This window comes from Rhinatrema bivittatum, chromosome 1, assembly GCF_901001135.1.
Source record: "Rhinatrema bivittatum chromosome 1, aRhiBiv1.1, whole genome shotgun sequence".
NCBI lineage: Eukaryota > Metazoa > Chordata > Amphibia > Gymnophiona > Rhinatrematidae > Rhinatrema > Rhinatrema bivittatum.
Window position 1 is genome coordinate 484557591 of NC_042615.1, and position 14575 is coordinate 484572165.

Genomic DNA, 14575 nt, shown 5'->3' on the forward strand with positions numbered 1-14575 from the left:
GGCTGAAGAGGAGCTTCTGATCCCTTCGCAATGCCCCCCTCACGCTGCAGCTTGCGTCAGGCTGTGGCATGCAGAGGGGATTCTGCCAGACTGGGAGTCCTCTCTGAGGACCAGCTGGTGCACATACCTCTGCCCCCGGCTCATCCACACCTACTTAGCCCTGCCACTGTGCAGCTCAGAATACCCCTGATCTCACCGCCCCTGCTGGAGCCACCCAACCTATTTTTAGGGCTGGGATTTGGGCTCCCAGCGGCTGGTTCCTTTCTTCTTTGCGGCAGCTGCAGCTTTGTATCCAGCTTAGGTGTCCCTAGGGGCTGGGGACGCAACTTGTGACCCCAGGCTGGGAAAGCCCCTGCAAGGAGACCTGGGATTCTCCTCTTCTCCTTTAGGTGCTGGTCTCTGAGGTGATGCCATGTGGTCCTCTCACTTGTGTAGTGTGTGCCTCCCCTGCCGACCACGGTCTGCCAGGCTGTGACAGTCCATGTGCCTGCTGCAATTACAATAGTAAAATAATCCCTAGTACACAGGGGTCCCCAGCACCAACCCGTCTATGACCAGCGGTGCAGCCACTTTCGGGGCACAGGCGTGAGAGAAGGAGCAGTGCTATCTCAGAAAGGCAAGAAATAAATGGAACAAATAAATACATAAATTAGCATCCAGCAGAAGCCGAGATGTAGTCACATTAAAGCCCCAGGAATACTCCCGCCTTGCCGCACGCTCATCCTGTGTTATAACTCATTCTCTCACTCCTCAGGTGCTTATAGCATGTCCTCCTGCTCCTCGGATGTGTTAGCGTAGTCTGTCTCTCCTTCTTTGCAGATCTGATGGACACTCGGACAGCACGACCTTTCAGCTTCACGTTCAACACCAGTGATTACCGGATTCTACTGATGGACCAGGACCAGGATCGCATGTACCTGGGTGCCCGGGAATTCTTGATAGCTCTAGACCTACAGAACATTAACAAAGAGCCTCTGATTGTAAGTAGGATGCCAGGAGTTGGAGGGACTGAGGCTAGAGATGGGGGAGGAGAAAGGCAATGTCCTGCTGTGGATTGCAAACTGTTTATAAAGGATAGAAAACAGAGTAGGATTAAATGGTCAGAGTTCTCAGTGGAGAAAGATAAATAGTGGAGTGCCTCAGGGATCTGTACTGGGATTTGTGTTTTTTAATTTATTTATAAATGATTTGGAAAGAGGAATGATGAGCAAGATTATCAAACTTGCAGATGACAAAAAATTATTTTGAATTGTTAAATCACAAGCAGATTGTGAGAAATTGCAGGAAGCCCTTGCAAGATTGGACGTTTGGGCATCTAAATGGAAGATGGAATTTAACGTGGACAAGTGCAAAGTGATGTTCATGGGAAGAAAAATAACCCACACTGCAGTTACATGATGTTAATTTCTACACTAGGTGTTACCTCCCAGGAAAAGGATCTGGAAGTCATTGTAGACAATACTTTGAAATTCTCAGCTCAGTGTGTGATGGTGGCCAAAAAAGGAAACAGAAATTTAGGAATTATTAGGAAAGGAATGGAAAATAAAATGGAGAATGCATTAATACCTCTATATCGCTCCATGGCGAGATCATACCTAGAATACTGTGTGCAATCTGGTTGTGCCACATCTCATAAAAGATACAGTTGAACTGGAAAAGGTACAGAGAAGGGAAACCAAAATGATAAAGGGGATAGAATGGCTCCTCTCTGCAGAAAGGCTAAAGAGGTTAGGGCTGTTCAGCTTAAGAACATAAGAACATGCCATACTGGGTCAGACCAAGGGTCCATCAAGCCCAGCATCCTGTTTCCAACAGTGGCCAATCCAGGCCATAAGAACCTGGCAAGTACCCAAAAACTAAGTCTATTCCATGTAAGAACATAAGAAAAGAAAAGCTTGGAGAAGAGCCGGCTGAGAAGGGGATATGATAAAGGTCTATAAAATTATGAGTGGATAGAATGAATAAATGTGAATTGGTTATTTGCTCTTTCAAAAAATATAAAGACTAGAGAACACTCAGTGAAGTTAATAAATAGAACATATAAAACAAATAGGAGAACATTCTTTTTCACTCAATGCACCATTAAACTCTGGAATTCATTACTGGAGAATGTGGTTAAGGCAGATAATGTAGCTGGGTTTAAAAAAGGTTTGGGTAATTTCTTGGAAGAGAAGTCCATAAACTGCTATTCACGAGATGGAATTAGGGAAAGCCACTACTTATTGCCAAGTGTTAGCAATATGGGATATATTTACTGTTTGGGATCTTGCCATGTACTTATGACCTGGCTTAGCCATTGTTGGAGGCAGGATATTGGGCTTGATGGACCCTTGGTTTGATCCAGTATGGCAATTCTTATATTTTTATGTAAAGTCTTCCCATTAGTGTTGGTTTCTCATCTGTTCCATGTCTAGATCCATTGGCCTGCAAGCCCAAGTCGTCAGAATGAATGTCGACTGGCAGGAAAAGGGCGAAATGTGAGTATCTCATGTAGGATCTGTGATGGGTTGCTACCCAGATGCCTACCTTTAATGGACACTCATTCTACCTCTCTCTGCAGGGTGAGTGCTACAATTACATTCGGCTCATCCAGCCCTTAAACCGTACACACCTGTACACCTGTGGCACTGGTGCCTACCACCCCATCTGTGCTCTCGTTAACAGGGGTTGGAGGTCAGAGGTAAGAAAGAGGAATCTATAATTTTCTATTTGCCCTCATTAGGGGTTGGGGGGTTGTTGTAGAGCAGAGAAGCATATCATAGTGCAAAACATCAGAAATCAATAAAGGTAGAATTCCATTGGAAGAAGGATTCACTGTTGACAACGAGGCATGAATTATCCATAATGCACGGGTGATATCATCCAGTGGCGCCAACAAGTGCTGGAGTTCCTGCATGCACACTATCTTGTGAGCCTCTCAGTCTCTCTTTGTTCAAGCTACTGTAAGGATCTATACCAGTCTCTCTCTTAAAACATTTTGGGGTCCATAGTCAGCTGCTGAGTGGCTAGTTAAGGTAGCTGGATACGCTTATCCAGCTAACTTATCTAAGATATTCAGTGACACAATAGCGCCATGAATATACTGAGCTATCTTAAAAATTAGCCAGATAGCTACTGTATATCTGGCTAACTTTAGACCTGCCTGCAGCACAGCCAGAGTTAGCCGGTTAGGTTCCCCAGCTAACTCCTAGAATGCCTACTGCCTGCCCTAGGAATGCCCCCGAGATAGCCAGCTACATTCTAGCTAGATAAAGAGTTAGCCTTCTAGAATTTAGCCGGCTAAGTCGCCAAATTTTGCGGCTAAGCCATGTAGACTGATTACTTTTCAGTTATCTTTCTAAATGGCTTTTGAATATCTACCCCTATGTCTTTTGGTCCAAGTTAGACTTTTACTGCCTCATAGCTTCTTCTATTTTTCTGCTGCTGCCTCAGCAGCCACTCAACCAGAACTTTTAAGTTCTTAAAAGATTAGATGAATTTGGAAAGGCTAAGAAGCCTGCATTTGTAGGCCTTGGATGTCCATTTACAGATACAAAACTCTGTTTACTATTACTGCCAGGGTCCAGACCATGATTTCTCCAACTGCTACAGCTATGGTTAGATGTCCCCAAGGGAGCTCTAAAATTGTGCCTGGACGATGGAAGCCCTAAAGAAGGAACCAGTGAGTAAGAGCCTGAAGACTCGGTGCAAGGCTGGGCAGCACAACTGCTCCTTGTCTGGGAGTCAGGCATCATTGGACTCCTGGCATAGGAAACTGAGATGGGAATCATTCCCAGAAGCACGGAAAAGCTCCTCCTTCCCCGGGCGCCAGTTTCCAGATTCATCTCAGGTCAGAAGTTGAGTGCGGCACGGAAGCCTGAGGCACTGAGAATAGCATCTAAATGGCATGAGGCCTTTCTGGGCCATCCTCCTCACAGCGGAAGAAAATATCAGCACCATCGGCACAGGGTTCGCTGAAAGAAGCCCCTTCTTGATGCTGAGGTGGGAGATAGCCTTATTGGTGCAGGCCTCATCATTTTTCATGGTATGGAAGATCTCTTTGGCGCTGAATCACTTATTTTACCTGAACGGCCAAACAAGTGCTATCCATGTCACTGGAGAGGAGCTTGCATTGTAGGGCACAGTCGTCACATTTGGCATGACATGCCAAGGTGCTGTGGATTGTGGCAGAGCTTTGGTGTATAAGCCCAAGACTTGTGCTATGGTGCAGAAGGAGAAGCTTCTGTTGGCATCCATGTACGAAAACACTATTCAGTGGAAGCTGTTGATGCAACTGGTGCAGAGCACTTCAAAGCCAACCATTGCCACATCAGAAGCAACTGCTACAATACTGTTCCTTCTCAGCTTTGCAGACAGTGAGGATGAATCAATCTAGGTTTCTGCAGAGGATGTCTCTCTTTCAACTCCAGTGCAAAAGGTGCCCTAGCCTGTGGGAGCCCAGTTTTCAGAGTTAGTGAAGAATTTCTTTGCTTCCTTAAGCCCAGAAGAACAGGAAGGGAGATTAGAAATTAGTAACATTCGCCAGTCACAGAGTTATCCTGCATCCGGCAGCACTCACCCCACGAATTCAAGAGTCTTTGAGAAGCAGGAATGCCACCATGACGTCAACTGCAATGCTGCTTCCTGGGTTGCGATAGGCATGCATGTTCAGGGCACAGCAAGGTGCCTTATAAAGTCCCCAAGGTGGGAAACCTGGCTGCCGGTGCACAGCAATGAAGTCATGTGGCTAGGTATAAAAGGCTCAGTCGTGCTGCACAGGATTGCCTCAGCAACAGGTCTCACTGTTCGGTAGCAGTGCATGTTGTGCCTGCCTTGGTTCCCAATCCTCTCTGGTTCTTGATCTTGTCTTGGTTCCAGCCTGTCCTGCCTTGTCTGGCTTGCCTTGCCTAGTTTATTCTGGCTTGCCTAGCCCAGCCTGCTCTGTCTTCATCCCTGTCCTTACCCAGTCTCTTCGGCATTGACTTCTGCCTTGGACCCAGATCTCTCTCTTGCCTGCCTCCTGCCACTGACCTCAGCTATAAACTCTACCTATGCCCCGCTTGCTGCCTGCCTCAACCTCTGGCTAACTCTTGTATATTGTCTCATCGCAGCCTGGCCAGACCTTGACCTTGTCCCAGACTTTCTCTATCTCTATATGCCCTGTGGGACTCTCACCTAAGTCCTGCCAGTCCCTGGAATCCAAAGGCTCAACCTGTGAGAAATCGGGCTGGCATTGGTGAAGCTCCAGTCAAGTAACAGCCCACGGTGTGTTCGCCAGCTGCCGGCATGGGCCTAGTAGGTTCACCTATGTTGACGTAGGTTCACTTACTAGGCTACGTCAACCATGCCACAGCACAAGGGTCCACTATCCTTACAAACTTCTCCTGTCCAAAACAGAAAAAGATTTCCTGTATAGTGGGGCTGCTCAAAGTCCTGCACCATGTATATCTCTCCTCAGAGGCTTCCAACTGTTGGAGTAAGTCCTCTCCATGAAGCAGTGCATTCTTCTCTTCTAGGAGAGTCTCTTCAGAAATCAAAAGAAGTGGGATCAGTTAATTTTGAGTTCCTACCAGATATATACCACTCGGACCAGCGGTAACCTCCTCCTCATCATTATCGGGTTATGACTTAAGAGTTCCTGCATGGTTTGGAAAAGGAGGAAGGCATAGCTTGCCTCCAGAGAATCTTTGATACTACAAGGTTTTGGATAAACTGGCAAAAACGCTGTCCGTCAGTGTCAGGATGGAAAGGGACCTGAGATCAGATGTCTTTGGGCCTCTTCAAGTCATTCAACCTTCTAACAGACTCTGTGGCTATCTCTGCAGATGAGGATGTGGCAGACGCCAACATCATGCCTTCTGGTTGCCCAGAAACTGGATCTAAAATACAGAGTCCAAGCCTTTCTATGGTTTGGGGTGGTCCAGTTATCACACTACTATGTGGTGGTGGTGGAGTAAGCATTGAAACATGCTAAACAGACTCTTGATCACTCTACCATCTTGTCTGGGAAGGACCCAGAAGTGAACTTGGATACATTTGGGAAAAAGTTCTTTCAGGGATCCATAGTGAGTTCCTTGATTGCAGCACACTAGCTCTGAATGGTACAATATTTGCACAAATTAATGTAAAAGATGAATCCATTAACAGAACTCGTTAATGGCTTCAGTCCCACAGTAGGCAGACTTCTGTCAAGCAGTAGAGGACACGGAGGAATGTGAAAAGTACCTCATCTGTTCTGTTTATGAAGCTTTTGATACTGTGGCCAGGACTTCGGCCATTTCCATAGGCACCCAAAGTCTTGTGTGGTTGTGAGTGAGTGGCCTCCAAATGGACGTGCATGATTATTTCAATGACAGTGGCCCCAATTAAGGAACATATCCAATGTTTGGTCCCCTGCCACAGTCGATATCAGCTATAGTGGGGAACCAATCAGCTTCTGCCCAACACCAGTATTTTTCCTACAAAAATCCATTCTTCCAAAAATATCCCTTTCACTCTTTTTTCAGCATCATCAAGCTCTTCCCACTCTTCAGCAGCTGTTGCCTGCTTGAGATTATCAGAAAGGCATTAGCCAAAGGCTCTGCATCAGACTCAGCCAAAGTCCAGGACCAGTATTTGATGATTAAGACTTGTCTCCTTGCCTTCCCCAGTTGGGGGAAGGATTCCGTTCTTCCTCTCAGAATGGCTCTGTGTCAACAGGGACAGATGGGTCCTGAAAATTGTGACATATGGCTACTGCTTAAACTTCTCTCACCCTTCTCTGACCCAACAGATTTCAGTCGTCAACACCAACCCTTTTCAATCTGCCCAACTGCAACTGGAAATGCAGTTGCAGAGGGCAATCAAATCTCTCCCTTCTCAGGAGTGTGGTTATAAATTCTCTTTGTGATAGTTCCTAATCCCCAAGAAATCAGGATATTAAGGCCTATACCAAACTTGCAGAGAAAGAATACATTGCAAGTTTGAGAGAGGTTCAAAATGAACTCTCCAGAAAAGTATTCCTTTCTTTCAGCTGAGAGATTGATATATTCTCTGGATCTGAAAGATGCTTATGCACACATTCCCATCCTGGCCATCAAAAATTTCTTAGGTTTGTGGTGAAGGACATGAATTACCAATACATTGTGTCCCTTTTGGTCTCTCAGTGGCCCTGAGGATGTTCACGAAATGTTATGTGGTAATGGTGGCACAGCTTCATTGGCAGGGAGTCTCGTTTCTCATACCTGGACAATTGGTTGGTGATAAGTCGATCTCCATCAGGAGTCTGGAGTCCCTTGAAAACTATATGACTCATCCTGTCCCTAAGTTTCCTACTCAACTTTGCCAAATTAAATTTGGCTCCATCTCAAAGAATTTGTTTCATAGGAGTCTGGATAAACTTGCTTCAGAAAAAAAACATTTCTTCCCATCGAAAGAGCCGCATTGCTGATAGGCCTGGTAAGGTTGCTCCTTGAACAGGACTGAGCGTCAGCAAGATGGGTCCTGGTCTTTCTAGGACACATGACTTGTTCATGTATTTCTTCTGACTTGTCCGCACATGTGGAACCTTCTGTGGACCCTCCATAACCAATGAGATCAGCTCTTTCAGCCATTATCTCATCAAATATCCAATGCCCCCCCCCCCCCCGAGGATGAGATCATCCCTTCAGTGGTGGATGAATCCAGAAGTTCCAAAAGTGGGTCTCTCATTGTGCGTTCCACCGCATCAAGTGACTCTATCTAGTAATGCGACCACCAAGTGCGTACCACTGTGGCATGGATTCAAGGATTATGTTCCCCAGAGGAGAATCATCTACAAATCAATCACCTGGAGCTGCGAGCCATCTGCTATTTTTTATTTCAGTATTTATTAGTCACTAGTTGCCAAGGCTTAAAGTGACATGCAATCAAAGCAATCATAAATAATACAAGAAAATATTAAAAATATACATAGCAATGCCCTACTGTAAGGTCTTTCTCTCACCTTCTTTCAGGAAAGAGAATCTTGATCTAGATGGACAACCAATTGGTCGTGTTCTACATAAACAAGCAGGGAGGTATGGGCTCTTACACCATCTGCCAAGAGACTCTGCAAATATAGGACATCACAATGCCCATATCCAGGTCTCCTACCTTTTGGTAATCCAGAATTTTGTGGCCGACAGCCTCAACAGAGTGTTAAAATCATACAAGCTGTCCTTGGATCAAGGAACTGCAGATGAATTGTTCGGTCCCCGGGGGAGGGGCTGATGATGGGATATGCGCGTAATTGTTCAGTCCCCGGGGAAGGGGCGATGATGGGATACGTGATTAACCCTTTAAAACCCCCTGCACGCGGCGAGCCTATTTTGCATAGGCTTGACGGCGCGCACAAGCCCCGGGACGCGCATATGTCCTGGGGCTTTGAAAAAGGGGCGGTCCGGGGCAGGCGGCAGTCCAGGGGCGGTCCAGGGGTAGTCCTGAGTCCTCCAGCACAGCGGCCGTGCCGGAGGTTTGCGCGCCAGCAGCTGGCCGGCATGCGCCAGAGGCAGGCGTAACTCCGTGGGATAAGGTAGGGGGGATATAGGTAGGGCTGGGGGGTGGGTTAGATAGGGGAAGGGAGGGAAAGGTGGGGGGAGCGAAAAAAAAGTTCCCTCCAAGGCCGCTTCAAAATCGGAATGGGGAAAAGCCATCGGGGCTCCCCTTGGGCTCGGCGCGGCAAGGTGCACAAGTGTGCACCCCGTTGTGCACGCCAACCCTGGATTCTAAAACATGCGCGCGGTAGCGCGCGCATGTTATAAAATCGGGTGTACATTTGTGCACGCCGGGTAGCGCGCACAAATGTACCCCGCGTGCGTAGGATTTAAAATCGGCCCCATTGATTTTATGTTTAATAGAATTTTATAAATATATGTATTGTAATCCCCCTGACCCCCGAACACTTTTGGAGGTGGGGGAATATATAAAAATATATAAAGAAATAGATGATCGACCTCTTTGCCTCAGAAAGCAACAGAAAGGTTAAGTAGTTCAGCGCCATGCATCCAAGCAGCTACAGATCAGTTCCCAACACTTTTGTGCTAGACTGGAATTTTGGTGTACCCTATACATATCCACCGATTCCTCTGATTGCCAAAACTGTCCAGAAGGTCCTTCAGGACAAGGTGAGGATAAGCCTCAGTGCCAGCCTAGCCATGGCAAGTGTGGTATCCATATTTCATCCGTCTGTCAATTCAGTCTCTGGTTCCATTGGGAACATCTCGAACTTTCATCACACAGGAGGAAGGCAGGCTTTTCTATCTGAAGCTAGTAGTTCTGGCTCTCAAGGTGTCATTGTTAAATGTGTAGTAGTCTTCTCCTTCTCAAAGAGGTGGAAGATGTTCTGATTTCTGCCAAGAAACTGTCAACAGAAGATCCTATGGTTTCAAATGGAAGAGGTTCTCGATTTGGTGCAAGACCAGCCAATTTGATCCCTTCTCCTTTGGCTCAAGTGACTTGCTTCAATATCTATTCTGCCTTTTGTCCTGAGGCCTTATCACCTCTTCAGAAAAAGTTCATCTTATTACCATTGCAGTATATCATAGCAAGTGCGAGAGGCTCTGATCTAACGCCACCTTTTGGTATCAAAGTCATGAAAGGACTGTGACATTCCAAACCCCTCTGGTCAGTAGGGATATGCATTCGTTGGTCCATTCATTTCATTCGTTTTGGAGTGCAAGCTTATTTCACAAATGGAAGATAAGCACGCAAAACTGATGGTATGCATGCGTGTAAGTGGCTGATTACATATACACATACCAATAATTTTGTGCACCTTCTGTTCACAAAATTTGCACACTCTGCTGAAACAAATGAACCAACAAATGCACATCCCTACTGGTCAGTAAACATCTGGTTCCTTGGAACCTCAGTGTAGTCCTAGCTTAACTCATGAAACCTCCTTTTGAACCTCTGAAGTTAGTGGACTTGACGTTTCTCACCTAGAAAGTATTAATTCTCATGGCCATCACTTCGACACGAAGAGTGAATGAACTATAGGGTCTGGTTTCATATTCCCCATACCTTTCAGTGTTTTCATAATAGGATGGTTCTATAAACTCATCCCAAGGTTCTTCCAAAAATGGTATCTGCATTTTACATTAATCAAGTATTGTACTACCTACATTTTTTTCATGACCACAAGTGTGCAAAGAAGGGGCTCTTCACCCCTTAGACTATAAGAGAACCCTGGCATATAACCTAAAGAGGACTCAATTTCACCATTAAGATTCTGAACTGTTCATGTTCTTTGAGTCCAATAGATCAGGAAGGGAAGTTGCTCTATAGTATACTCTTATGTGCTGGCTTACAGATTACAGTCTCTGTCAAGACTCAACAAGTGGCCCATCTAGGGGCCATTTCCATTGAAGATATACTTGGTCATCAGTTCAGAGGGAGTCTAGTTTTGGACAAGCAGTTGTGGACAATAGTTTTGGACAAGTAGTTCTGCACAGCCTGTTCAACCAATAGTCCACTCTCCACTTGGTGAAGCCAGATTGTTTTTAAGTAATAGCTCCATTATATACCCTTCAGCTTGGGAGTCCCCATGAGTCATGCCTAATTCATGCCTGCTTGTTGATGGAGAAAGCTATTTTGCTTTCCTGTAAGCAGTTAGCCATATTTAATACCCACCCACCTCTTTGGAGAGTCAACTACTCAATAAAACTTAAGCTCTGGAAGAGACTAAGGGGCTCATGAGGCAGCGTGCATGCGTGGGAACTCCCACACATGCTTGGTAAAGTCTTCACTGAACTCTAAGAGCTGCATCCATGTCGGCGCTGCTGGATGATGTCACGCGTGGGTTATGACTAATTCATCTTGCTGTCCAAGGAGAACTCTATTTGCAGTTAATCAGACTTGCCTTACTCTTCAGCATTGATTGGTGCCAGGTCACTGAGTGTTAATTTTGCTTTGCAGCACATGCTAGGACCTGCTGTCCTGTTTTTGGTAATAGCACAATTCCTTCTACAGATTCCAGCATGCACTACAGGGTGAGGCAGTGTTGGCACATGTCTGTGTGAGGTGAAAGGGACCTTCAGATTAATAATGCTCCTCTTATCCCTGCAGGAGTATCTCTTCCGCATGGTACCTGGCACACAGGAATCTGGGAAGGGTAAATGTCCATATGACCCACGACAGGACAGCACAGCAGCTCTCGTCAGTGAGTGAGCTCATGACATTTTCTCTTCCTTCTCAACCTAGTTAATGATTCTTTTCTCTCCCCTCCTTTTCTGGGACTGTGTTGCCTTCTTATCTTTTATGACTTTCTGCCTGCCTCTTTTCCTTGTGTTACTTTCTGTCTGCCTCTCATCCTCCTCTTCCATGCCTTTCTCTGCTGTCTCTTCAGGTCTGTGACTCTCTCTCCTTGTGTCATGTTCCATGCCTTTCTATCTTCATCCTCTCCAGTTAAGTAACCCTTTCCTCTCCTCTTCTGTTCCTTATCTTTCTCTCTCCTTTCCTTCTGTTTCCTTCTCCTCTTATTCTATGACTTTCTCATTTCCCATTCCATGCCCCTCTAAATGCTGAGCAGTCTGCTTTCTCTGCAGATGGAAACCTGTACTCTGGGGTGCAGGTGGATTTCATGGGGACAGATGCGGCTGTCTTCCGCACGATGGGGAGCAGGCCTGCGATCCGGACAGAGCAGCACGACTCGCGCTGGCTGAATGGTGAGGGAGAGGCAGAGCAGCTGTGCCTGCTTACTTCTGTCTGCTCTTTTTTACATAATCCTTCTCTCTCTCTTTCTATCATGCTCTCTCTTGTCTATTTTTTTCCCCTCTCCTTCTGTCTTTAAAGTTGGAGTTTGTGATATAAATGCAGTCATATGACACTCACCTCCTGCTGTTTCTTTCTGGCAGGATGTTTATAATATATGGGGTGATCCTTGAGGGGTTTAACGTAAACCTCAGAGATGTCAGCGGACATTGACCACACGGGCCACCCTGCCTCTCCAATCCACCTGTGCTGTGGCACGCTTTACTTGCTCATTGGACTTCTTCCTTCTTTTTCCTGCCACTAAGGTCCCTTTGTGTCTCTCCCAGGTATACCTGAATTCTGCCACCATTTTGGCTCATGTAACCACCACTGCAAGGGTTCTGGCAGTAAAGTCGTATTTTCTCACATTCCACTTCAGCTTCTGTCCCTTCAGCTGTGCATGAGGACCCCCTTATCCCTGAGCTATTCATTCTGTGCAAAATGCTTCATTCTGGTACTTTATTGAAGCCTGCCAGATACTGGAATATTTGACCCATATCTTGCCTTCCCATGCTTTCTTTAGGAAAGTCCATCTTTATCTCATTTACTCCTTCCTTGTATGTGTGACTCTTAGTGCAAGCCATGCACCATTTTGGTGATCATTTTATTGGATACTGAAATATTTTTTTGAACATGCTATATAGTACGTCCACCCCATGTTTCATTCATCAGTTGTTTCTTTGCTAATTAAAACATTCATTGAACAGTCCCTTAACATTTATCTTTTTATCCCTCCTCCATCTAATACAGGAACCTAAATAAGCCTTTTCTTTGGCATTATGAGAAACAGGGAATGTTATACCATACACAGGGAACACTCAGAAGTTTATACTTCCTGTACTCCAGACAAATGCCCTTGGCATCACTTAATAAAGAGTTCCCATATCATATCAAATAGATGCTATCTATTTCTCCATAAAACAGACAAGCCAGACTCACTTTAATCACTGAGAGTTATCTGGTGCAGCAACTTTCTTCCAGCAGTTGCTGTTTCACACTTTGCTGCAGCTGGACAGAGCTTACTCAATTTATCAACCCGGGGTGGATCTTGCAACAGTCTGGTGAGCCTCCTTTTGAACTGCCGCTTTCCTGTCAGTGTCAATTTGTGGATACAATCTTCATTCAAGGTGGGATCTCACCAGAGACCTATGGAGAGGTACTATTACTTCCCACTCGCTACTACGGATCCCTCTCTTTGGGCATCTGGTTATACCATTCACTTTCCCAATTGCTTTGTCACACTGCTGGCTACCTTGAGATTACCAGAGGTGATGATTCCCAGGTCTCATTCATGTTTAGTGATTGCAAATTCTCACCTTCCAAAATGAATGTGGCCCTTGGATTTCTGCACCACAAATTCATGATTTCGCTTTATGGGGCGGATTTTCAGAGCCCTGCTCGCGTAAATCCGCCCAAAACCTGCGTGCCGGGAAGCCTATTTTACATAGGCCTACCGGCGCGCGCAGAGCCCCGGGACTCGCGTAAGTCCCGGGGTTTTCGGAGGGGGCGTGTCGGGGGGGCGTGTCGGGGGGGCGGGCCCGAACCGCGCGGCGTTTTCGGGGCGTGTCGGGAGCATTCCGGGGGCGGGCCCGGGGGCGTGGCTATGGCCCGGGGCGGCCCGGGGGCGTGGCCGCGCCCTCCGGACCCGCCCCCAGGTCACGTCCCAGCGCGCAGGAGGCCCGCGGACGCGCGGGGATTTACGCCTCCCTCCGGGAGGCGTAAATCCCCCGACAAAGGTAAGGGGGGGGTTTAGACAGGGCCGGGCGGGTGGGTTAGGTAGGGGAAGGGAGGGGAAGGTGAGGGGAGGGCAAAGGAAAGTTCCCTCCGAGGCCGCTCCGATTTCGGAGCGGCCTTGGAGGGAACGGGGGTAGGCTGCGCGGCTCGGCGTGCGCCGGCTATACGAAATCGATAGCCTTGCGCGCGCCGATCCAGGATTTTAGCGGATACGCGCGGCTCTGCGCGTATCTACTAAAATCCAGCGTACTTTTGTTTGCGCCTGGAGCGCAAACAAAAGTAGGCTATTCGCGCTCGTTTTAAAATCCGCCCCTATATGCATTAAAGTGTAATTGTCAAACTCTTCATCATTCTTCTAGTTTTCGGTCTATTAAAATTTATTTCTGGATATGCAGCTACAAAGTACCCACATACTTTGCACCTAGAAAAGCTATTTGGAAATTGCCCCCCAAATGCACTGAATCCATATTAGAATATAATGCTGTTGATATTGTATAACAATTTCAAAAAATATTTCTGCAGTCTGTACTCTTTAGATGTGACGAATGGGTTCCAGGCTGTCAACGGTTCCTTGTCCACTTTAGATCATCCAATGCTGCTAATGGAATACTAGGTATAATGCAACTGTTTGGTCGCAGATGGCTGCGACCACTTATGCTCACCTCTTTCTTTGCTGCATTGTCATCTCTTAGAAGAATGGTGGTCTCTGCCAACCACCGCCAAGCAGCCTAGCATTCCCGGGACGGTGTAGGCACTGCCAACCGCCATCTTGTTTCAGGAATTACCTAGTCGAGCGTGCACACGGGCCACCTTTGTACACGTCATGGCGGGAACCTCGGGGGCGACCCTTCCAGATGACGTCATTCATCTGTGGTACTTAAGCTGGCTGGCCCTTCAGATTTACGAGTTAGCAAGGAGTTTCCTCGTTGCTGAATTTCGCTTCATCCTTGGACTTCCGGTTCCAGATTCTACACTTGGCGTGAGACACTCTGGGGGCCCTTCCTCGACTCTGGCTATCCGCTCCTCGGAGGGTCTTCCTGCCTTGGACTTCTATCTGTCCCGTTCCCCGGGACCCTCCTGGAACTACCTCCTGTGAGTACCTTACTACTACGGA

General features: G+C 46.8%; 1 protein-coding gene across 3 annotated transcripts in view; it reads left to right on the top strand.

Annotated features, from left to right (window-relative positions):
* LOC115094484 (semaphorin-3F-like) overlaps positions 1–14575 on the top strand; it is a 103452-nt gene that overhangs the window by 63447 nt on the left and 25430 nt on the right. For all 3 annotated transcript variants that reach the window (XM_029607603.1, XM_029607584.1, XM_029607594.1), the window contains exons 3-7: positions 820–980; positions 2415–2477; positions 2561–2680; positions 11044–11137; positions 11523–11642. In XM_029607603.1, coding sequence (XP_029463463.1) covers positions 820–980; positions 2415–2477; positions 2561–2680; positions 11044–11137; positions 11523–11642 — 558 coding nt within the window. The remainder of the gene's footprint in view (positions 1–819; positions 981–2414; positions 2478–2560; positions 2681–11043; positions 11138–11522; positions 11643–14575) is intronic.